We start from the raw sequence: 26,091 nt of genomic DNA on the forward strand, positions 1-26,091 counted from the left end.
CCCATCCTATTCCAGAAACAAATATATCTATCTCTTGAAAACCGTTATTACTCTTTGCTTCGCTAGCTCACTCTTTCCTTATACCTTTGCATACAATCTGAATAATTTGTATTATTATTTGTAGCACAGTAATCCCCAAACGTTCCAATCATATCAGGCTCCTGTTATATTAAGTGCTGTACAATGTGTAGAAACCTAGTAAGAGACATCTCTGCCCAAAGAATTTATCCTCTATGTTAAGAGAGATGCAACAAGTGAGTGTAACAAATAAACAGAAGGAGTGGAGGAGAGAGGATAAGATTAAGAGTCATATGATTGCACAGACTAGCCATATGCACAGTATACAGGCATGAAGTTTTCTTCTGGTGCCCAAGATTGTGAGTCACCGTGTTCCCCCTGCCTTGGCATGAGAGAGAATTGCTGGTGCTAACATGGATGTCAGCTCCCTGACACTCCCAGTGAGTTAGCCACCCAATATCCTCTGGGCTCTTCCAGCCCCTGTTTTGCCTTGCAGGTTAACACTTGGTGTACTCCAGTCCCTGAGCTTTTCTGAAAGGTCCCCCTGTAGTGTCCAGTCACTGGACACTCACAGTAATTGCCAGGTTTGTTATTCCCAAGAGAACAGTAAACACAACTTGATTAGTACAATTCAGGATCAGGTCTTTTATATAACCACAGCACAGAGATGTATTTATAGTGAAACAATTGTAAGTTTATTATCAAAGACTGAGATTTAAGAGATACTGAGTAAGGATAATGGAAACAAAAATGGTTACATCGATTAAAAAAAAGTAAAACATGGTTCTTAGAGTCTAAATTTAATTTTAACAAGCTAAAATCCTTATCTACAGCAGTTTCTCCCTAAGGCTTCCTTGCAGCATTTCTCCAACCAAGACAGCTTAGGATCCTGTTTTCATGAATATAATTGCACTGCCTTATTAGTTCCTCAAATAGAGGATAAAAATGGTGTTCTTTTTGAATTCCTCCTAAAGTCCACTGTTTTTGCCCCCAAAGTCAGGATGACCTCCGTGATTCCTTTCCTAGGGTTCTCACTCCAAGGTGTTGTCCTATACTCCTGTTTGTCCCATATGTAAATATGCTTCCATTGTATTGATTTATAGTTCTTAATTTATATGTGGCAGAGAGATACACATCTTATCTCCTGTGTGGAAGAAACCTGTTTGTCAACTCTACCTGGGACATTGGTTTTAACATGCAAGTTTAATACATCTATGCAACTTCTTAAATATCATCCACACATACATATCACAATGATAATAAAGATCAGGATGCTATAAGCTTTTATTAGACACCTTACATGACTCTTTTTGGAGAAGCAGCATGTTGGGTGCTGAGTGTCTTTTTCCACTATTAGGGTCCTCTGCCAGCAGAAGCTAGGCTTGATCCTGTGATGAATGTGGACAAATTGTTTAACTTATTATAAATCTTGAAAGCTCTCATGCCCTGTACACAGATAACATATACTGCCATTCAGAGAGAGAAATTTTAAGACATTGTAAAACTTTCTACCTACAAATATGTTTTCTATTAACCAACCTGCCCCACAGCCCCCAACCACTTCATTTTCCATAAAAGACAAAGATTTGGTGCTTGTTTTTTTCTTTAACTGTGGGAGGAGATTAATGGCTGTAGAATAACAGACTATGTCTTGTGTATACTGGAGTTTTAATTGGCACAGTCCACCTAAGGAGGGCAACAACAGACTCTGTTGGAACAGTTCTGAGCCAGCGGTCTCAGAGCAACAAAACAGCTATTTTAACATTTATAATAGTCATACACTAGCCAGAGAATAATACAACAATGATACCTTATAAAATAAAGGTCTGTTTTCCTTGGGGAGATCTGCTTAGTATAAAAATTGTTTAGTTAAGATGTCCCCACGTTTTAGTATGTTGCAGTTCATAGTTTTAATGATAAGTTTCTTCATATTCAGTATATAGCCAGAGTAACAGTCCATCCCTGCTCTGAAATACTAATCTCAGGTTATGTTTGAGGGAAAAAAGGTAAAAAATCTGTAATTTAAATATGAAACATTGGAAGTTTTTATTCAGCTGGTTCACAAAAAGCCCCTTTTCCGCACTTGATTAGGGTTGCCAACCCTCCTGGATTAGCCTAGAGACTCCAGGAATTAAAGATTATGTCATGTGATGAAATCTCCAGGAATATGTCCAACCAAAATTGGCAACCTTACTTGACACCCCTCTCATTCCCTCTCCTCACACCCCGAATATCTTCTGGCTCAGAAACCCAGCTCCATCCTGCTCATTGCACCCACCATTCACTCTCCAGTCACCAGTTACTGAGCCTGGAGAAACTGGAGGATGGGGCTAGAGGTGCAAGCAGTTTGGAGCATGTAAGGGGAGCTCCATCCCCTTTCTCTGAGTGGTTAATCTGAATTAGCCCCACAGAAGTTTGTGTGTATTCCCTGCTCTGCACCACTCCTGTTCACTCTACTGCCTGAACAAGCCTGCGTGTTCTAGTGTTTCCAGGCATCCCTGGACTCCCCCAGGGGCAGCAAATTGGTCCTGCTTTGAGCAGGGGGTTGGACTAGGTGATCTCCTGACGTCCCTTCCAACCCTGATATTCTATGATTAAGTGGTACTGAACCTGAAAATATAGTAGCCAAACTGCAGTCTATCTATAGAATGTCTTCCATGGCAGCACTGGGTGCAAGACTCACTTGGGGAATAAGTCAGGGTAGAATTTGCCCCTCAGACTTCTCTGCATGCTTGTTTACCCACTCCTCCTGCAGTACCTACGTAACTATATTTTTAGGAAAATAGACTATTAACCACTCCCACTTTTTCATGATTGAAGTGCAAGACCAGATGATATCAGCAATCATAGCGCTTCAGTAAAAGTTATTGGACCAAGCCCTCTAGTGTGGTGTGCCAATTTATGCCCCATTGCCAGCTGATCTTAATGCTGGTGTATCTGGCTATGGGCTCTTATGCCCCTAGTGCAGCATAGGGGATGTGGTTTGAGAAAAGGGATGTGGCTTGAATGGCCCCAAAGCTTAACTGATCCTTGACCACCACTTCAACAATTTGGGATCATTAAATTAGAGCAACCCCTCAGGCTGTTCTAATTTATATCTGGGACTAACCCTATGCAGCAGATCTAGGATTGGGGAAGTACAAAGGTGAGCTTTACACCACCCTGGCAGCTTTACTAACTTGGGCTGTGTACTCCATGGCAGGAGCTGAAGATCTGGTGCATTTATCTAGCCCATCTGTCAATATGGTTTTCATCACCATGTTGTCTGAGTGATAATCTCAGCTGCACTGCAATTGATACTGGCTGGAGTCAGTGTGTTGCCTGAAGGATGCAGCAGTCAGTAGTTTAATGAATGACACAGAAAATCTGGTGTTGTGTATGTGGTTTTGGAAATGGGTGTAGAATATAGGATTGCCAGTAACGGTAAAGAAAGTGATGTCTCTGGTGCAAATTCATTTGTACATGAAATATACTATAAATGGGCTAGTGTGTGACTACCAAAGTGAATAATGCAGGAATTGTTGTTGTTTGGGTTCATGTTCTCTCTTGGAAGAATAATTTGTGGGACATTTGCACAATGCCGCCTTAAATATTTTTGGGTGACTTAGAACCCTTGCAGTATATCTGATTGAATGACTGAATGTCACATTTGAGTTCAGAAGGTTAAAGTCCTATTGTTTCGGTTGGGGTTGCGTATATTGCGCTTGTTCCAAAGCCCATTGAAATCAGTAGGAGTCTTTATGTTGAATTGAATGGGCTTTGGACAAGGCCCATACAGTGATGCTCTGCTTAAGCTCTGACTTTTCTAAGGTTTACAAATCTCAAAGCTCCGGTAGGCCTGATATTGAACATAAATGGATTTAACTGAAGTAATTAAAAAAGTTCATTTAACAGGAGAGAAAAGAAAGAAAATGATACATTTTTGATTATTTAAACTATTTTGTGCTATTTTTTTTTAAAATGTGCCACCTGCTTTATTAATTGTTATCAGACCACTGAACTATTTTTGGGGTGGGAGGAATGTAAAGGTAGGAAATTAGTTTATTTTTAAAAAAATGGAAGGGAATTTTAAATCCATCCAAAACGTTGTAAGCTTTCAATGCATATGATCAGGGCATACAAACCATAAGTGAATGTGGTACGTTGACAAAGGCCTAAATCCTGAGGTCCACTGAAGTCACTGGATGATACTGGCATTTCAGAATATATTTGAAAAATATGTATATCTGAAGGGCACAGGGTTTGCACTAGCTGATAGTAGTGCAGCATGTGGATTTTGACCCTGTTCTATGTTTCCATTTACCTTAAATGTATGCTAATCAAGCTATTTTTTGTCCATGTAGGATTCACTGTACTCTGGGACTTGTATAATTTTATGAGTTATTAAAAGTAAATATGAAAGATTAATGTCTTTCATCCCAGGATCCCAAAGGATCTCTGGAGTCTGCTTTTGCAATTGAAGTGAAAGGTTGAAGGGACAGGTGAAACTTTGGCGAAGGAAAATGGGGCAAACACCTACTTTTACAAAAACTGCCTTGGAATCTTTAGGCTTGGAAGGCATTTAAGCACCCAAACCCCAGTAAATTTCAATGGGCTCCTTTGAAAATTCAGTTTGTATGTCGATTTATAGGAGACAGGAACTTGGTTTAATAAGCCATCCAAAATACTCCCAAAGAGAAAATTGCGGCTCTGATTCTCTTCTCACTTACACTGGTTTTACACATTGTAATTCCATTGACTTTGATTTTTCAATGTTAAGTCTCAATTTATCTGTTTTGGAAAGAGGAAGAGCTAAATAAATTCTACTGGAATTTGACCTATCAGACAAAAGCTATATAAATTTCCCCTGATTGACACCCCTCATTGTGTCTAGATGTTGACTGACTATTATTTACTACAATTTGTCATTTTTTGCAATTTATCTCCTAACTTTCCTTGATTGTGGTGCTTTGTGGGGACAAATAAGAAACATGAATGTTACTTGAGTTAATATCAGTCATTGTTTCCTTCTTAATATCCTGTAGCTTTATGTTGCTTTAAATGTATGCACATTCAGACGTTTGAATATTGTGGGAAAAGGATTCACTGGCATCCATTCCTGCCATTAAAGTGCTTCCCATCTGAATATCAGCTGCCAAAGTATGTGGTATCCTGCAGAGCAAGAGGATGAGGACATAGATTGCAGTGAAGCCGAACAGTTTGCACTTCCTAGCAGTGACACCAGACATCAATCTTTCATAGAGACAGCCTAGAATACAGGAAAATAAGAACCCTCAGAAAAGAACAAAAGGAGAATTATCTTCTCTTTTTCCATTTCATTCCAGTAGTTTCCTTCTAAGATCCTTCAGGATGAATATGTTCTCAAATTCCATAGGCTGACATTTCAGTGGCTCAGTTTTTTAATGTAGCTTGAAGAGGTAGAAATGTAAGCACTCTGAAATACCCAATCATTTGATTTTTAAACTCCATTTAATATAGTTTCAGGTCTTCATATCATTGGGCTATGGAGCAAAGTGCTAATTTGGTCACAGTTAATGTTTCTCACATTGATACCACAGAGTTTGACATTAGCATTCAGTAACACCAAGTTATATTATGCAGCTTGGCGATACTCCAAAATTCAGAATTGCCAGTATAGTAATCAGCCATATTTGCAAAAGCTTTGAATCAGATTTGCAGTTGCTGAAAAAAATGGTGTCGCTCCCTTGATTTCACTGGAGCTATGTTTGTTTATTCCAATTTTCATTAGCTAGGGATTTTATCCTTTACACTGAAACTTCTTGCTGGCTTTTATTTTAATATATATATCTGGCTTCACCAGCAGAATTGATTTATGGGCATGCAATTAATGAGCCATATGCTCCTCTTTGTAGTAAAAAGGTGTGGAAAGAGCTAAGAGCTGCAAAAAAACTGCTACATAAATGAGCTGCATGAGTTAATACATACCGAATCACTCCATCAAAGGGGAAAAAATAAACTTTGCTATAACCAGCAGTGGGTGTGGTTAGAAATACCCACTGAAGAGAGAAATAACTGAAGATTTTGGGCCAGATCCTGGGCTGCAACTGTGGAATGCTCAAAATAGATCAGAGTGTTGGCAAAAATGAGGTATTAAGCCACTATTAAGTCAGTCTTGAAGCTGCCCTGGCACTAGTCCATTCCCTCGTATAAATCAAAGCAGACTTCAGACTGTTGTGGCCAAAGGGGCCCTGGGCTGTGATGACAATCAGGGATTGCTGGAGTGCAGGGATACCCTAACTATTCCCCCATGCCTGCAGTTGGGGTAGGGAGTGGCAGAGGCTGCTATGGTGGCTTCTCACTATCCGAAGATCCATCCTTATGCTGAGGAAATCATCTAGGGGTTCACAAAAGCCAGCATTCGGACACACTTATTCCCCTGGGATGGTACAAAGCTGCTTCAAGGTACCAGAGGATCAGGCCTACTATCTTGGGGAGGATTTGAAACACTACACTTCCAGTGTATGGGAAAATTTGTAGTAGGGGACCATAGTATACAGAAATAGGCAGCAAAGTTTTCTGAGGCTGGGGAAGACGCTTAAGGAAATCGAGGCTCAGGTGATCTTTAGTGGGATTCTGCCTGTTCCTAGAGAAGGGCAACAGAGATGTGACGAGATTATGACTATCAACAGATGGCTTAGGCAGTGGTGCTATAAGGAGGGCTTTGGGATGTATGGCCACTGGGAGGCATTCATGGACAGAGGACAGTTCTCTCTCGGGATGGACTTCAACTGAGTAGGGAAGGAAATAGACTTCTAGGATGGAGGCTGGCACAACTGGTTAAGAGAGCTTTGAACGAGGAATTTGGGGGAGATGGTTGGGAGATGTCCAGGTAATCTCCACACCGGATTTTAGCATTGAGAGGGGAGAAAACGAAGTAAGAAAGGATACAGCCGTGGGTAGGAGAATGGACATAAGGAGGAAGGGCAGTGTGGAGACCAGTCTAATAGGTTATACTGGCTGTAGAATGACCGTGCCTAATCGAGTACAGAATGTGAGCGAGGCCAAACAGCAAAAATTAAGATGTTTGTACACCAAAGCGAGGAGCCTAGATAACCAAATGGAGGAACTAGAGCTACTGGTGCAGGAAGTGAAACCAGATATTACAGGGATAACAGAAACATGGTGGAATAGTCGTCATGACTGGACTACAGGTATTGAAGGGTACGTGCCGTTTAGGAAAGACCGAAATAAAGGTAAAGGTGGTGGAGTAGCATTGTATATCAATGATGAGGTAGAATGTAAAGAAATAAGAAGCGATGGAATGGATAGACAGAGTCCGTCTGGGCAAAAATCACGTTGGGGAAGAAAACTACTAGAGCCTCCCCTGTGATAGTGCTTGGGGTGTGCTATAGACCGCCAGGATCTAATTTGGATAGGGATAGAGCCCTCTTTAATGTTTTTAATGAAGTAAATACTAATGGAAACTGCGTGATCATGGGAGACTTTAACTTCCCAGATATAGACTGGAGGACGAGTGCTAGTAATAATAATACGGCTCAGATTTTCCTAGATGCGATAGCTGATGGATTCCTTCATCAAATAGTTGCTGAACCGACGAGAGGGGATGCCATTTTAGATTTGGTTTTGGTGAGTAGTGAGGACCTCATAGAAGAAATGGTTGTAGGGGACAATCTTGGTTCAAGTGATCATGAGCTAATTCAGTTCAAACTGAACGGAAGGTTTAACAAAAATAAATCTGTGACTAGGGTTTTTGATTTCCAAAGGGCTGACTTTCAAAAATTAAGGTAATTAGTTAGGGAAGTGGATTGGACTGAAGAATTTATGGATCTATAGGCAGAGGAGGCCTGGGATTACTTTAAGTCAAAGTTGCAGAAGCTATCGGAAGCCTGCATCCCAAGAAAGGGGAAAAAATTCATAGCCTGCAGTTGTAGACCAAGCTGGTTGAGCAAGCATCTCAGAGAGGGGATTAAGAAAAAGCAGAAAGCATACAGGGAGTGGAAGATGGGAGGGATCAGCAAGGAAAGGTACCTTATTGAGGTCAGAACATGTAGGAATAAAGTGAGAAAGGCTAAAAGTCAAGTAGAGTTGGACCTTGCAAAGGGAATTAAAACCAATAGTAAAAGGTTCTATAGCCATATAAATAAGAAGAAAACAAAGAAAGAAGAAGTGGGACCGCTAAACACTGAGGATGGAGTGGAAGTCAAGGATAATCTAGGCATGGCCAAAATCTAAACAAATACTTTGCCTCAGTCTTTAATAAGGCTAATGAGGATCTTAGGGATAATAGTAGCATGACAAATGGGAATGAGGCTATGGAGGTAGATATTACCATATCTGAGGTAGAAGCGAAACTCGAACAGCTTAGTGGGACTAAATCGGGGGGCCCAGATAATCTTCATCCAAGACTATTAAAGAAATTGGCACATGAAATTCTAAGTCCATTAGCAAGAATTTTTAATGAATCTGTAAACTCAGGGGTTGTACCGTATGATTGGAGAATTGCTAACGTAGTTCCTATTTTTTTTAAGAAAGGGAAAAAAATGCGATCTGGGTAACTACAGGCCTATTAGTATGACATCTGTAGTATGCAAGGTCTTGGAAAAATTTTTGAAGGAGAAGGTAATTAAGGACATGGAGGTCAATGGTAAACGGGACAAAATACAACATGGTTTTACAAAAGGTAGATCGTGCCAAACCAACCTGATCTCCTCTTTGAGAAAGTAACAGATTTTTTTAGACGAAGGAAACGCAGTGGATCTAATTTACCTAGATTTCAGGAAGGCGTTTTATACCGTGCCACATGGGGAATTATTAGTTAAATTGGAAAAGATGGGGATCAGTATGAAAATTGAAAGGTGGATAAGGAATTGGTTAACAGGGAGACTACAGCGGGTCAAATTGAAAGGTGAACTGTCAGGCTGGAGGGAGTTCCTCAGGGATCGGTTTTGGGACCAATCTTATTTAATCTTTTTATTACTGACCTCAGCAGAAAAAGTGGGAGTGTGCTAATAAAGTTTGCGGACAATACAAAGCTGGGAGGTATTGCCAATTTAGAGAAAGACCGGGATATCATACAGGAGGAGCTGGATGACCTTGTAAACTGGAGTAATAGTAATAGGATGAAATTTAATAGTGAGAAGTGTAAGGTCATGCATTCAGGGATTAACAACAAGTATTTTAGTTATAAGCTGGGGATGCATCAATTAGAAGTAACGGAGGAGGAGAAGGACCTTGGAGTATTAGTTCACCATGAGCCACCAATGTGGTATGGCCGTGAAAAAAGCTAATGCGGTCTTGGGGTGCATCAGGCGAGGTATTTCCAGTAGAGATAAGGAGGTGTTAGTACCATTATACAAGGCACTGGTGAGACCTCACCTGGAATACTGTGTGCAGTTCTGGTGTCCCATGTTTAAGAAGGATGAATTCAAACTGGAACAGGTCCAGAGAAGGGCTACTAGGATGATCCGAGGAATGGAAAACTTGCCTTATGAAAGGAGACTCAAGGAGCTTGGCTTGTTTAGCCTAACCAAAAGAAGGCTGAGGGGAGATATGATTGCTCTCTATAAATATATTGGAGGGATAAATACCGGAGAGGGAGAGGAATTATTTAAGCTCAGTACCAATGTGGACACAAGCACAAATGGATATAAACTGGTGATCGGGAAGTTTAGACTTGAAATTAGATGAAGGTTTCTAACCATCAGAGGAGTGAAGTTTTGGAATAGCCTTCCAAGGGAAGCAGTGGGGGCAAAAGACCTATCTGGCGTCAAGATTAAACTTGATAAGTTTATGGAGGAGATGGTATGATGGGATAACATGATTTTGGCAATTAATTGATCTTTAACTATTCATGGTAAATAGGCCCAATGGCCTGTGATGGGATGTTAAATGGGGTGGGACTGAGTTACTACAGAAAATTCTTTCCTGGATATCTGGCTGGTGAATCTTGCCCATGTGTGCAGGGTTCAGCTGATCGCCATATTTGGGGTCGGGAAGGAATTTTCCTCAGGGCAGATTGGAAGAGGCCCTGGGGTTATTTTGCCTTCCTCTGTAGCATGGGGTCACTTGCTGGAGGATTCTCTGCTCCTTTAAGTCTTTAAACCATGATTTGAGGACTTCAAAAGCTCAGACATAAGTGAGAGGTTTATTGCAGGAGTGGGTGGTTGAGATTCTGTGGCCTGCATTGTGCAGGAGGTCAGACTAGATGATCATAATTGTCCCTTCTGACCTTAATATCTATGTATCTATGAAAATCTGAGCTGAAGCATGAGAAGCTTCAACACTGTGCACATGGCCTCTGCATGCTTTACCATCCTCTAAAACGTTTGTCTTTTTCCTACCTGAGATGTGGATTTCTGATAATTGCAAGTTAATGCTGCTTTGGGATGATACCCTTTCAATTTTTTCCCCACAGAGGGGGAAATCTGTTCATTTAGCCTTGGAGGTAGTGGAGATTGAGCCAATGTTGATTGACCTTATTAAACATCTGCTGTGATTTGTGGAGTTGATAGCATGGCAGGGTGGGGAGTTACTATGGCATAGCTGCAGTCTGCAGTATTATCCTCCAGCAGCCACATGGAGACTCCCATACAGTATAAGTTAATATTGACCTTGTTATAATTGACTTATGCAGACTTCCACTTCTTGCCTTCAGCTATTTGGGACCAGACATAGGTAGATTGAGGGAGGAGGGAGCTACACTGCATTGGAGAGACAGTGGGCCCTGAGAAGTATTGTGGATTTGCAAGGCTTTTTCATGAATGACCTAAACCTATAAGTATGGCAGGAATTCCCCACAGATCTTCTGACATCTGTGGGTTGAGAGGGCCACTGCTTCTAAGTGTTTTGCAGCTAGCCAGAGTCTGCTCCCCTGATCTCATTATACCTCAGAAATTCTGCAAGTTTAAACTATATCTGAGTTTTCTGAATGTATCTTGCAGTCCCCTGGGATTTTGCTTTAGGGGGACATGATCTGCCCCTTTTTCCCCTGGGCAGTACATGTAATACTTTGGCTTTCCCTGAGTCTTCCCACGTTTCCTCAGCCCATTCTTTCTGGTTTGAGTTTTGCAGATCTTTTGTGTGGGAATGGTTTTGTGTTTTCAACTGGTATGGCAGCAGATCAAGCAAGAGGTTTTGGCTGTTGCACAGCTTTTGGAGACAGGTTTTGTATTAGGTTGCTACAGCTTTTGGCGTGTAAACCATGGGAGCATATAGCCCAATGTACTACTTGATTATAAGTTAGCCCACTCACTGAATATTTTACTGACCACATATAGTAATTTAAGAAGAGGAAAAAAAGCAGAGATAGTTTTGAAAAAAAGGACAGAAAAAACACCTCTTTTCTCATCACAAAATAATCATGCATTTGAAACTTCCTTTTGAAATTTGTTCATTACATTGGTGACAAAAGTTAATTGCTGAATTACTTTGTGCTGCTCTATCATGACATGTTATACAGTAACTTTACTATTGAATGTGTACTAGTTATTGTGTGATATAACATGTGGTAACCTGGACGTTAATTTGTGTCACCACTACACTCTGTCAGAGAAGAATGTTGCTTTGCACATATACTTGTATAGCACCTTTCATCTCAGTATTACAAAATGTTGTATAAACAATGAAGGCTAAATTGTGCTTCTGGAGAGGGGGTGGTATGGAGTTGCCCCACCTCACCAGGGCCAGCTCCAGGCACCAGCGAAGGAAGCAGGTGCCTGAGGCGGCACTCCGTCCGTCATCGGGGCGGCACGTCCTGGTCATTGGCGGCACTTTGGCAGCAGCTCAACCAGGCTTGGTTTTTTATTTTTTTTTTTCCTTCGCCGCTTGGGATGGCAAAAAAGCTGGAGCCAGCCCTGCACCTCACCTCCCTGCACAGGCACAATTCTTCTGGGAGTGCAAGCCAGTGCAGCCCCTGCTACATGCTTTCCCAGAGTGCAGCGTGCACTTTCCTCTCATCAAGCCATGCAGCCTCAGCTTTGCTAACTGATGCCATCTTCTACTGAGATGAGCATCACCCTCACACTAGCCTGTAACAAGCCTGCCTCCTTTCAACATGCCAGGACTGGGATTGTGTCTGGCCCTGTTCAGAAGAGCAAGGTGAATGGGACACTCCTTGCATCCTCTTCTTTGCACCCATGGAGGACCATATGCAAGTGTTGGACCTAATTAATTTATCCTCATAAAGTTCCTATGAGGCACTGTCAACTGCTCTTGGTGCAGTCTTTCTTGGGATCCCAGCTTTTTCCCAACTGGTCCTCTTCAATTTGTCCTTAATTAGATCAGTCCATAAACTCTTATTTTACATTGACTCTATCTGCCCTTAAACTCCAGGGTTTGCAGTCTCCTTTTGTCTCCTTGTTGGTTTCTCAAAGGCAGCCTAGCATGGGGCTGTTGCCCCTCTGCTATCCCAGGCCTTCTGCCTTCCTCTCTGTTCCCCCTCCTTTATAGCTGGGTTTGTTTTCTTTATTGGTCCCAGTTGTGGATGCATGTCTCCATGATTGGTAGTTCTGACAGCTCTGCAGAGTGTGATCAGCCTGATTGCCGGTAAGCAGGGAAGACTCTCCTCTCCCTTCTGCTTGTGCTCAGTATGGGGTTTGTAAACTCAATTACAGGTTCATAAACTGAGAGAGGTTAAATGACTTGATTGAGGCCACAGAGTGATTCAGAGGAAGAGCAAGGATTAGAACTCGAGTCTTTACTCCTAGTCTTTGAATTAAACACAATATTAATGTTAAATGACTTAAACACAAAAATGTTGAGAACGTTATACCCATCAAATTAAGCCTTTGAGTAGGGAAAAAAGTGTCTGATTTAACATAAAGACAAATAACCAGGTTAAAATGCCATGTACCTCAGCATCCCCTCCATCCCCCAGACAGATGTAGTGCTGTACAGGCTGGGATACACTGCGGAGATATATAATACATATACTCCTTTGGGTGCGGGATATAGTACACCCTTCCACATACATTCCTTGGGTCAAATCCTGCTCTCATTTAAACCTGTGCAGCCCTATGGTGGCAGTGGTGTAACCGAGGGAAGAATTTGACCTTGTGGTAGGAAGGATATGGAGGCTCTCCATGAATAAGGTATTTTAGCATTGGTACTTATTTAACAACAATTTACAAGACACAAATATGGTAAAACAGTTCCAGCCCAAGGGAGCTAAGGGTATGTCTACACTACATTTTAAAGTCCACAGCAGCGAGTCTCAGAGCCTGGGTCTACAGACTCAGACTTGCAGGGCTCACGCTATGGTGCTAAAAACAGATGTTCGGGTTTGTGTTGGAGCTTTGGCTCTGAACTCCAGGGAGCAGGGTTGGCTGCAGCATCAACACTGCTGTTTTTAGCACCATAGCATGAGCCCCGCAAGCCTGAGTCCCCCCCCCCCCAATCTAATGTTGATGTGGAGATGGTAGTTGACTATTGCACATTACTGTGTGTTGGTAGGGCAGAAGAAATGAGCCTTCAGGAGGGTTTTGATTTCAGAGCAGTTGGGAGCCTCCCTCCATTCCATACCCATCTTTTGTTGCTATAAGATAACTGTCTCTCTATAAGGTATAAGCTATAAGGTAAAGCTCAAATGTGTTGTATCTGTGCGCTTCATCCAGCTCTTATGCAAATACGGCACTCAGCAGGGAGCATGGATCTCTGAAAAAGTCTGCATTAGACAGCAGATTTATTCATAAGACACAGAAGCAGAGTAGGTCAGTTGTATCTCGGCAGGTAGATAGTGGATCAAACCCATCTTGTTTTTCCAAACAAAAGCTAAAAGCTAGATACTAAAATGTTTCCTATTTACCACAGTAATATTAAACCCATCCATGTGTTAGCTATATGGAATAAAGAAGACAGATGGGAGTCCCTAACACAAATTGTAATTGCTCTGTTTGGACCTCTTTGCTTTTCCTTTGCAGAAGGGTCTAAATCCCAAAGAGGAGGGGCTCACAAATGGAAGAGGTGGCTGCAAAGTTTGCTCCCCCACCACCTTCCTCTTCAACAACCACTGTTGGGGCTCTGCTTAGCAAGGCCATGGGAGAGGGTGGAGTCAGGAGACCAGCCATTTTATGGGCCTGTTCCCTTGTAATTGCAATGCAATATACTGAATGATACCCAAAGCATTGTAGGTTACTGCTCCTCATTAGGTACTGGTGACTCTCAGAGATCACACTAGGTGGTAGAGATAGGGAAATATCTCTCCACTGGCCTGGTCTCCACTGGGTGGTCATTAGCCAAAGCCATTCATCACATGGTACCTTTGTGACATAGTACACATAATTGTAAATATTCTCAATGTATGTACTGTTAGATAAGTCATATGTTTCTGTTTCTGACTGAATAATAATGCACCTTACCCACAAAACATAACAAAGATAGATCAAAATTAGGTTTTGAATTCAAATAAAAACTTCCCTCCATTCACTTGGCCATAGCCATGACTGCTGAAAAGAGACACTCCAAAGCATAGCTTTAGGTTATCTCATTATGTGGTTTAACAAATATGCTCCACATTGTCTGCACACTTTTGGTTTTTTTTATTCCAAAGCCTATGTTTGAGCCCTCTGAGTGAAAAAACTTGAAAAGAAATTGTTCATCTGTTCAACAGAACTGACACACTTTTACCTTGCAGCTGTTTTTGGGGTGTTGTGAAAATGGCTGTTTTCACCGACATAGCTTCTTGAACTGACAACAGTTTTTATTGGGAAATGCATTTTCTCCCGTTAAACAAAATATGGTGAGTTGTGTATCATGGTGAAAGGCGAAGGAAATTAATAACGAAGGGCAATTTGAACTTACTGTGTTTTGTATTCTTAAGAGAATCTTATGCATAAGATGAGCAGTGTCTACCATCACATGGGAAATTGATTGGAATTTAAAACAGGTAGTAAAGGTGTTGAATTTGACTTTGGGCTATTACAGTGGGGTTCTAGCATCAACTACCACCTCTAAGACAGCCTACTTGTTGATTAATGCCAAAAGGTAAAACTGGTGCAAGGACAAATTCAAAGTTGAGAAGAATCAGCTATAATGCCAACACTGTAGAAAGTGTGTGTATATATATTATATATCAGTATTGATGACAGTGGTTTAATTGGGGTTCATGCCCTTACTTGGGGCAAGATCTTCTCTTCCCATAGTAAAACCCAGGAAAGAGGATAAAGATGGAGGGAAGTTCTGAGTGATTGTCTTATTGTTCCTTTGGATTTGTACTGTTGGAGGAGTGTCGTTTATCTGCTGAGAACAGGCTGTAGCTGCAAACCTAATATCCACATGGCCTTGGGGAGAAATCCATAAACTAACTTCCTGCCAACTACCAGGGCCTACTTTGGATTTGGATTACCGGAGGGTCATTTAATAGGGTGGGACTCTGTGGAGTTGTTTCCTGGTGTTGAAGAGTAGGACAGCTCCAGGGTATTACCTTACTGAAGTAATATCAGTGGGGCCAATGAGAGACAAAGTGTGTATCTTCTATACTATCAGCCCCATGTAGATCCTGACCTCAGAGACAGCCCTCTGTGGGGTCCCAGGAAAGGGGTTACAGTGTCGTGTAGATGTTTAACCACCTCCCACTCCCAAAGAAGAGAAGTAAAATCATTACTGTGAAGAACCCTTCTGTGGATTGGGGAGGGAGAGGAATGTTGTGATCTGACCCTCAATTTTTATTTAGTTTTCACTTAGTTCCCACACTAATTCTCCATGAAGTTACATGGGAGTTGGAGCCACTGAATTCAGTGGGAGTTTTCCTGAGCAGACCTCTGGATTTGGCCCTTCATAAGTAGATTTTAGGAGGAAAATGAGGGGTTTTGTTTTTTTTTGAGACATTGTCCATCAACTGTTGCATGTAATACTTTAAATCATAACCATTGTTCTGATACCTATTTCTAATTTTATTGTGTTCTGTTCAATTAAATTTTTCAGCTCACTTGTTAATCATGCATGACTAAGAAAAAATGAAACTGTGTTTTGTTGAAGCTTTATATAGCTAGCACCTCAAATTCCATAAGTGCCTACTTTCCTTGGTTCTTTTGGGGAATGGGAATGGAGAGGAAAAGGGTACAGATTTTGCCCATCTTTTTTATTTTATTATCTGTTCTTTTAAAAATAGGCATTGGGTGCACGTCTACTTTTTACCCTAAGGAAGGGGGAAAGACAGTGTTTTACAATTATATTTTCCTCAGTAATTTGTCTTCTCTTTGATTCATGGAAATTTAAAAATATTGCCACGTAAGCGTTCCTGAGACACTTTAATTTCTGTTCCTGATGCTACTGATTAGTGAACAATAAGTTATTTTCCTTGGTTGCTCTGCATTTTACCTTTGAGACGTATTTTGTATTTTACAGCATATTATTTGTAGCTGGATATTGTATAATGATAACAATAGATTGATGCCTAGATTCAGGCTTCTTAGTCACAGTTATAAACTCTTGTTAGTGTAAGTGCTGCTATTTATTCTTTCATTACTGGTCTTTCCTGCTGTATTACAGAAGATGCAATTCTGCAGTCCAGAGCAGGATAAAAACTTCAGTTAAATGCAAGGGGAGTTTCAGAGCATTATTGCAGAATAATGCCTTGTCTTTAAAATGAAGCATTGCCCCCACTTGGCTACCAGTTGTCAGTGCAGACAAGACAGAAAATATTACTATTTTTGTTCCTTTTTTTCTTCTTCAATTTTGAGGCCAAATCCTGCAGTTCTTAGGCGAAACTCCCCTTTATCAGGCCTATACTCGAGCAACACAAGTTGTTTGGCACTATTTCCCAAAATGAAAACAGATTGCAAAACCATAATAAATGTTGCGATTTCATGGAAATGATTAGTTCTGTCATATTTTTGCATCTCCTCCAATTTCACTGTAATAGTCTGGGAAAGCGTAAATGACAATTTTGACTCTTTTATAGGTAAAAGCTAATAGCTGCTGTTAAAGGTGACATTTGAAAAAAAATACTGTTAAAAAATGCTGATAATTCCAAGCTTGATCTTTTGGATGATTTTATAAACCCAGATCTGTTGCAGTGCACATGGGGACAGTAATGTTAAACTGCTTCAGATAAAAAATAGCATGAATATTAGTGGTGGTCAGTTTATTCAGGTAAAACAGGATAAAATTCATTTCAGATTATTGACTCTGCCCTTTGCTGTTGTGACTAGATAGAAAGTGTTAAAAATAGGGACACTTTTTTTTCAAGGGTGGCATGGGCGGGAATACTTGCGTATATAAGACAAAGCCCCTAATATCGGGATGATCCCGATATTATCAGGATGTCTAGTCACGGTAGCTCTTGTTCCCAGTGAATTCAAGGTGAGTTTTTTCCATTAACTTCAGTGAGAGCAGGATTAAAGATTTAATGGAGTGCAACATAAAGATCAGAAAATATTCTTAGACTGATTACTCACGGCAGTATTGTTTGTTTTTTCTGATACTGCTCTACTGTATTTTCAACTTGCTGATCTTCCAAATCGATTCTCACATTTGAGAAGATTTTTAACGTGCAGTTAGCCTGCTCATTAGATTAAGAGGCTTTTTAAATGTTTAACTCTGTTAATAAAATGTCGTTTTAGTAATTAGTTTTGAAAACCATTTGACCTTAACCAGAATGAATGTAGACTGTAAAAATCAACACAGATTCCCTTCCTTGAACTTTTCACAATGCTGAAAAATGACTGAGGGAAATAAGGAAGATCCAGTTACTGTACCTTGTTTGTACAGCTGTACTTCATTGAGTGAAGGCTTGTGTTACACACAGTTTGTGATAGGAAGTAAATGCTTTTAAAACAACTAAGACGACAGGTTTTTAACCTCCACCTTTTTAGATTCTTTGTTCACTCATTTAGCTTCTGTCGAGGTCTTGGGAAGCATTTCAAATACAAATTATTACACAGTATTGAAGCTCACCTGAATAATTCATCTCCTGGTGAGCTCATTAAGGCAGTGTGTATTAAGATGTCTCTTCCCCCCCCCCCCCCGCCCACCTACAAAAAAGAAAAGATGACAAATGTTAAATAGATTGCACACTTGTTACTTCAGGAGAAGAGACATTTAAGGAATAAAGGTTTCTCAGATTGAGTGTTACCTATTTTTTGTGATAGGTAGTTTAAATTATAGTTTCAAGACAGCTATCATAAGGATTTTCAAAGGCTTGGAGGACAATCAGAAATGATGAAGCTGCCTTATAAATTGCTAACTTGTCAAGGTTCATTAGATACAGAAATTCTAATTTCTAGCGTATAGGGCACTCTGTTATTTCTCTAGTCCCTTGAAATGATGAAGACACCTTGAGATTCATTAAGGTGTTTGATTTGGCATCCGTTTACATTACAACTATGTGTTAATCATCAGTCCTGAAACATTTGACATAGTTTTGGCACTAGATGATTTCAAAGCATTTGAATACACATTTGTAAAATCACGCTTATGGATGGGATCCCAATATCTGCCAAAGGCAGTTTCCTAATTGTTCCAGTGAAACATTGCCATTAGTGGGGAAGGTTTAACTGGCTGTCAGCCAATCAGTTTTCGAATTCTGTATCAGCTGAGACTTTATGTAAATTTCACCCCTTTAAACATATGTGACCTTTAATTTAGTTGCAAGCTAAAAAGGCACATTATGGGACTGCATTAACCACCCGCCTTCTCATTATAGTGTAATTAAGACCTTCCTCACAGCCTCTTGCTATACATCTGGTGGCTATGAAAGATTTTGGCTTTCCTTGCTGCTTGATAACCTCCCACTTAAGACTGCCCAAACATCTTTAGATTTTCAAAGTTTCATCACAACAAGGTCACCTAGAGTGGTATTTAAGGAAAAAAATGCCTTGGTAAACAGTTAGTAAAAAGAAAAGGAGTACTTGTGGCACCTTAGAGACTAATAAATTTATTTGAGCATAAGCTTTTGGGCTACAGCCCACTTCATCGGATGCATAGAATGGATCACATAGTAAGAAGATATATATATCTACAGGGAATATGAAAAGGTGGAGTAAGAGGCTAATTAATTAAGATGAGCTATTATCAGCAGGAGAAAAAAAACTTTTGTAGTGATAATCAAGATGGCCCATTGCTATTCTGTAAACTGTTAGTGTTTCTCTATATTGCTCCGAAACATGCAGCAAATCAAAAGTGTCATGCCTTTGGGCATGTGACCTACGCTAGCCTCGCCCAAACCTCACCATTAAACTGCCCCAGTCACTATCTTTTGACTGAATCCAAAGTTCCCAGACAGTAATAGCAGAATGCTTTGTTTTTCCATTTCTTGTTAATAGGCAGACAATGGTCATGTCCTTGTGGTGTGAGTTTCCAGGTGGGCTTGAAGACTGAAATGTCCCAGAAAGCCTTTTAACAGCTACTATTTAAATTGTTTCTTTACTCATCAAGCACTAAAACATTTTCAGTATCCAAGTCTGAAGGAAACCTGAAGTATGGTACATGAGTACACAAATGCAAAACAAATGAATGCACACCAAATTCTGTCCCTTTGAAGTCAATGGGAAAATTCCTGGTGGAAGTATAATTTAACCAAGGCTGCCATCCCCTGACCCTTCATCTCATATTCTCTTAAAGCCTTCTACTTTCTTTTGTATCCCGATTCTTCTGCTCCCTCAGCAAGTAGATTACAACCACTTGTGTCCACTTACCAATGTTTAACCTACACCATTCTCTTCATCACCTCTAAATTCAGCTCTGAAGGTGAGTTTTTATTACCTGCCATATTATGATAAAATAGCAAAGTGTAAATTTTGGAATCACTTGCTTATAGGTTAAAAAAAAGTCATGAGAGATGAATGTTCTTTGTTCTTTCTTTCATGCCTCATTAGAAATTATGTGTTTTGCAGAGGTTAATATATTGTGGGCAGCACACCAAGTACATCATAGTTCTGAAGCTTATAACTTATCCACAGCACTGAGACAATCTGCACTGCAGAGATACGTTTCTTGGGTAAGTTATGCAAAATGCAATAATATAATTGAACTTTATTAAAAATAACTGCTATTTAAAATCACAGCTATTTAATTTTGTCTGAAGGAAAATGTTAGACACCGAAAAGCACAGCGCAGAAAGGTAATCTGAGGCATCCTGAGAATTATGTGAATCAAAAATAGGTATGCTCACACTCTCATTGAGATGTGTGAAAAGGAGAAATAAAGTCAACTTTGAGGAGGACAATTATAGTCCCAGGCTTTCACACATTCATAACTTTCTAAACACAATGGAATAAATCTTCTTCATAATGCCAGCATAGACACGGAGTAACAGCAGTGAAGAAAATGGACTTACTCTGGATCTATGCTGGGGTAAATGAAGGCATGGGGAAAGCCGACAGGTATGGAGGAACATGTGGTTCGGACAGAGACGTCCCTTGGGGAGGATCTACGAATGGAGATTCTCTATGTCCTAGTAAGGAGGAGAGCATGGAAGATAAAATACTGGTAGGATCTGATGAGAAACAGTCAAATGAAAAAAAGTCTCATTCAATTACATCATGTAATGGGAGACCTCTAAAAAGTGACAAGTTTTTAAAGTGCTTATATACCAATGCTAGAAGTCTAAATAATAAGATGGGTGCCTTGTATTAAATGAGGCTATTGATATAATAGGCATCACAGAATCTTGGTGGGATGAGGATAATCAATGGTACACAGTAATACCAGGGTACAAAATATATCAGAAGGACAGAGCAGGTTGTGCTGGTGGGGGAGTGGCATTATATGTGAAAGAAAGCATAGAATCAAATGAAGTAAAAATCTTAAATGAACCAAACTGTATCATAGAATCTCTATGGATAGTAATTCCATGCTCGAATAAGAAGAATATAGCAGTAGGGATATATTACCAACCACCTGTCCAGGATGGTGATAGTGACTGTGAAATGCTCAGGCAGTTTAGACAGGCTATTAAAATAAAAAAACTCAGTAATAATGGGGGATTTCAACTATCCCCATATTGACTGGGTACATATCACCTCAGGTCGGGATGCAGAGAGAAAGTTTCTTGACACCTTAAATGATTCCTTCTTGGGGCAGCTGGTCTTGGAACCCACAAGAGGACAGGCAATTCTTGATTTAGTTCTAAGTGGAGCACAGGATCAGGTCCAAGAGGTGAATATGGCTGGACCGCTTGGTAATAGTGACCATAATATAATTCAATTTAACATTGCTGTGGCAGGGAAAACACCGCAGCCGCCCAATACTGTAGCATTTAATTTCAGAAAAGGAAACTACACAAAAATGAGGAGGTTAGTTAAACAGAAATTAAAAGCGACAGCACCAAAAGTCAAACCCCTGCAAGCTGCATGGAAACTTTTTAAAGACACCATAATAGAGACTCAACTTAAATGTATACCCCAAATTAAAAAGACATAGTAAGAGAACCAAAAAAGAGCCACCATGGCTAAACAACAAAGTAAAAGAAGCAGTGGGAGGCAAAAATACATCCTTTAAAAAATGGAAGTTAAATCCTGCTGAGGAAAATAGAAAGGAGCATAAACTCTGGCAAATTAAGTGTAAAAATACAATTAGGAAGGCCAAAAGAAAATTTGAAGTACAGCTAGCCAAAGACTCAAAAAGTAATAGCAAAAAAATTTTTAAGTATATCAGTAGCAGGAAGCCTGCTAAACAACCAGTGTGGCCATTGGATCATTCAAATGCTAAAGGAGCATTCAAGAACAATAAGGCCATTAGAGAGAAACTAAATGAATTCTTTGCATCGGTCTTCATGGTTGAGGATGTGAGGGAGATTCCCAAACCTGAGCCATTCTTTTTAGGTGACAAATCTGAAGAATTGTACCAGATTGAGGTGTCATTGGGGGGGTTTGGGAACAAATTGATAAACTAAACAGTGATAAGTCACCAGGACAAGATGGTATTCACCCAAGAGTTCTGAAGGAACTCAAATGTGAAATTGCAGGACTACTAACTGTAGTCCGTAACCTATCATTTAAATCAGCTTCTGAACCAAATGACTGGAGGATAGCTAATGTGACACCAATTTTTAAAAAGGGCTCCAGAGGTGACCCTGGCAATTACAGCCCAGTAAGCCTGACTTCAGTGCTAGGCAAACTGGTTGAACTATAGTAAAGAACAAAATTGTCAGACACATAGATGAACATAACTTATTGGGCAATAGTCAACATGGTTTTTGTAAAGGGAAATCATGCCTCACCAATCTATTAGAATTCTTTGAGGGGGTCAACAAGCATGTGGACAAGCGGGATCCAGTGGGTATAGTGTATTTAGATTTTCAGAAAGCCTTTGACCAGGTCCCTCACCAAAGGCTCTTAAGCAAAGTAAGCTGTTATGGGGTAAGAGACAAGGTCCTCTCTGGAATCAGTAACTGGTTAAAAGATAGGAAACAAAGGGTAGGATAAATGATCAGCTTTCAGAATGGAGAGAGGTAAATAGTGGTGTCCCCCAAGAGTCTGTATTGGGACCAGTACTATTCAACATATTCATAAATGATCTGGGAAAAGAGGAAAACAGTCACAAGATTTGCAGACGATACAAAACTACTCAAGATAGTTAAGTTCCCAGGCAGACTGCAAAGAGCTACAAAAGGATCTCTCAAAACTGGGTGAGTGGGCAACAAAATGTCAGATGAAATTCAATGTTGATGAATGTAAAGTAGTGCACAATGGAAAACATAATCCCAACTATACATATAAAATGATGGGGCCTAAATTATCTGTTACCACTCAAGAAAGAGATCTTGGAGTCATTGTGGATAGTTCTCTTAAAAAATCCACTCAATGTGCAGCAGCAGTCAAAAAAGCAAACAGAATGTTGGGAATCATTCAGAAAGGGATAGATAATAAGACAGAAAATATCACATTGCCTCTGAATAAATCCATGGTACGCCCACATCTTGAATACTGTGTGCAGATGTGGTCGCCCCATCCAAAAAATATATATTGAAACTGGAAAAGGTGCAGAAAAGGGCAAAACAATGATTGGGGGTAAGGAACGGCTGCCGTACAAGGAGAGATTAATAAGACTGGGGCTTTTCAGCATGGAAAAGAGACAACTAAGGGGGGATATAATAGAGGTCTATAAAATCCTGACTTATGTGGAGAAAGTAAATAAGGAAGTGTTATCCTTCTCATAATGCAAAAACTGGGGACCACCAAATGCAATTAATAGGCAGCAGGTTTAAAACAAACAAAAGGAAGTATCTCTTCACACAACACTCTGTCAACCTGTGGAACTCTTTGCCAGAGGAGTTGTGAAGGCCAAGACTATAACAGGGTTCAAAAAAGAACTAGATAAATTCATGGAGAATAGGTCCATCAATGGCTATTAGCCAGGATGGGCATGGATGGGGTCCATAGCCCCTCTTTGCCAGAAGCTGAGAATGGGCAAAAGGGGATGGATCCCTTGATGATTACCTGTTCTGTTCATTCCCTCTGGGGCACCTGGCATTGGCCACTGTCGGAAGACATGATACTGGGCTAGATGGACCTTTGGTCTGACCCATATGGCTGTTGTTATGTTCTTATGTTCTTAACTGGGACCAGTGGGAGAACTGCCTGTGAAACGACTGGATGGGATGCTGTAGACAGTCCCAAGGTTGATGCTGGCACCAGCTTTCAAACCAAATTACAAGGTATATTAGCCTGGAGCCATGGGAAATCAAGCTAAGAAGTAATGATCCTAGCTTGCCTTCTTTTACGTAAACACATAGCAACAGGTATATTTATATTTAAAAAAAAAAACAAAAACCCTACACCCTACCAAAACAAGACACTCCGCTACTATGCAGGCTTCTCCCTCTGGGGAGAGGATGGGAGGACAAACAATAAGTGACAAATGCATTGTCAAGTTACTGAATGGACTACTGGCAGGCAGTCGGATATCACAGTGATGCATGTGATATAGAAAGCTACATAGACTAGAACTAGTTAACATCATGGTGTGCATTGCTCTTTCACATCTGAGAAAAGCAAATAGAGATTTAATGTTTGTCTTGTCGGTGGAGTTGTCTAGAACTGTGGTCTCCAAACTTTTTGGATCACGCACCCCCAAGGCCAGCTCTAGGAAAGCAAAAAAAAAAAAAAAAAAAACGAAAAAAAAACGACCTGCCGCCTGCGTGCCACCGAAGATGGAGCGGGGAGAGCCGAGCTGCCGCGGGCGTGCTGCTGGTGAATCAAAGGCCCAGGAGAGCTGCTGCCGCCGTGCCGGCAGCACTCCTTTGGCGGCGCTCCTCCTGCCACTTGCCCCAGGGACGGTCTTGTGCAACCCCTGCGGTGCGCGCACCCCACTTTGGAGACCACTGGTCTAGATTGTGTAAAAGCAAAGGTGAAAATTATCTCTTTCTGAAGCATGGCCATCACTTAAACACACATTTTGTAAATACTCGTGCTCCAGGAAACCCATGCTAATTCTTAAAGAACTACCATTTTCTGAGCTGCCTACGTAAGGAAGAATCGTGTGTGTGTGTGTGTTTCTTTGCCTTTAAACATAATCAAGTGAAAGGTTATTGTCAATCTCTAAGTGATATCTGATGTCTCTGAGCATATGCAGTTGAAGGCCGTTTGACATCTCATTTTGTTGAAACATATGAAGAGGCATGTGAGAATGTTGTGGTGGATAATGTGGGATTGTGGGACTGTTCTGCTGCCAGCTCTGTATGTGTTTTAAGTTAAACATTAGAAGATAAATCTGTATATTAATCTGGGTTGAGTGTATTGTGTGGGTTGTGTGCAGGCTGATTGAAAAGATATGAAGGGAAAGAGAAGAGAAAGACATACTTCAAGTGCAAGCAGTGGTGTGAAACATATTCTTGAACTTTGAATCAAATGCCTATAACTTTGTCATGTGTGTAGGAAACATTTGTGTTAGTCTAGTGGGTTCGAAGTAGAGGAGCAGATCTCTTCTTAGGCTGAGAGGATGGTCTTGAGGCTTGCCCTGAGAAGAAGACCTGGAAAAATGGTTTAGGTCCATTAGAAGCACAGATTTTAGGAACAAAATCCTCTGTTTCTTCTGTGTGGGAGGAGTTTTCACCCCTCCTCACATCAGACACTTCTGCAGGTGACCCTTACAAAAACATTCTTTACTGGATACAGCTTAAATTGCAAAGAAGCATACGAAACGTGCTGTGTTGTCAATCTTAAATTGACCTATAGATTTATAGAAAGATTTTTCCTAGCTCACTACTTACAACAGAAATCCATATATTTGTCATAGAGGGGGTTCAGAGTAGACTTGTAAATATGAAGATGATCCTTAATTCCTCTCCACATCATCTATAAATACCACTAAATTACCCATGCTATCTTCAGGCAAAAGGAGATAATTAAACATGTCATGAGAATAATACAGTTGATTGCACCAGTGTCATTGCACTGGGCTCACCTAAATCTTGCCTGCATGCTGCTTCTCCTGTGTCCTTTGCATTAGGTGTCTTTTGAGAAGTTCCATGTATAAAAGGCAATAATTCTGTGCTGATTTATACCTTGTGTAACCTCTTGCATGGAGTGTGAAATATTACAGAACATGTCCCAAAGAATCCAACTCCCCTGTAAAAATGCTACCTCTAGCCCACTTTTATTTCTTTATAAGGAAATGGGTTCTTAAAAGTGCATGAAGTAAACAGTTCAAAGAAATCAATGAAAGAGAGAAAGTCACTTGGGAAAAAGTGCATGGTGTTTTGCAAACACAAGGTTATGTATTCAGAAAGACCCAAACAGTGGAACTATGGATTTTAATTCTGCTCTGTTTTACAATTAAATATTTTCATTTTGTTTTCATTTAATAAAACATTTGTGCCAAAATCTCAGCCTTTGAGGATCAGAGTGATTATAATAAAAATGCAGATTGTCTTTTTTCCTGATGTTCTAACCATTCTATGGTTTAATTATGCAGGAGCATAACATGAGGCTGCTTACATGAACGCACATAGTAACTAACAAAGTAGAAACATTTCTGTTGCTTGGAGGAGCAATGAAACAAAGCAATGGAAAACCATCAGATGTGGCCTTTGTATTTATTGCTGTAGTTGAAGAAAGTCTGTGTTTTTAGAAGGACCTTATTGTGTCAGCTATGTGCAAAACAGACACCTTTTAGTCTATTTATTTCCTGTTGGAAATTACCCCCGAAGACATT

At 40.4% G+C, this 26,091-nt stretch overlaps 1 protein-coding gene across 3 annotated transcripts in view; it reads left to right on the forward strand.

Annotated features, from left to right (window-relative positions):
• Positions 1-26,091, forward strand: part of AGMO (alkylglycerol monooxygenase) — a 270,942-nt gene that overhangs the window by 80,323 nt on the left and 164,528 nt on the right. For all 3 annotated transcript variants that reach the window (XM_078851776.1, XM_073333806.2, XM_073333805.2), the window contains exon 4: positions 19,830-19,933. In XM_078851776.1, the coding sequence (XP_078707902.1) occupies positions 19,830-19,933 (104 nt within the window). The remainder of the gene's footprint in view (positions 1-19,829; positions 19,934-26,091) is intronic.

This window comes from Lepidochelys kempii, chromosome 2 (assembly GCF_965140285.1).
Source record: "Lepidochelys kempii isolate rLepKem1 chromosome 2, rLepKem1.hap1, whole genome shotgun sequence".
In the NCBI taxonomy this organism is placed as follows: Eukaryota; Metazoa; Chordata; order Testudines; family Cheloniidae; genus Lepidochelys; species Lepidochelys kempii.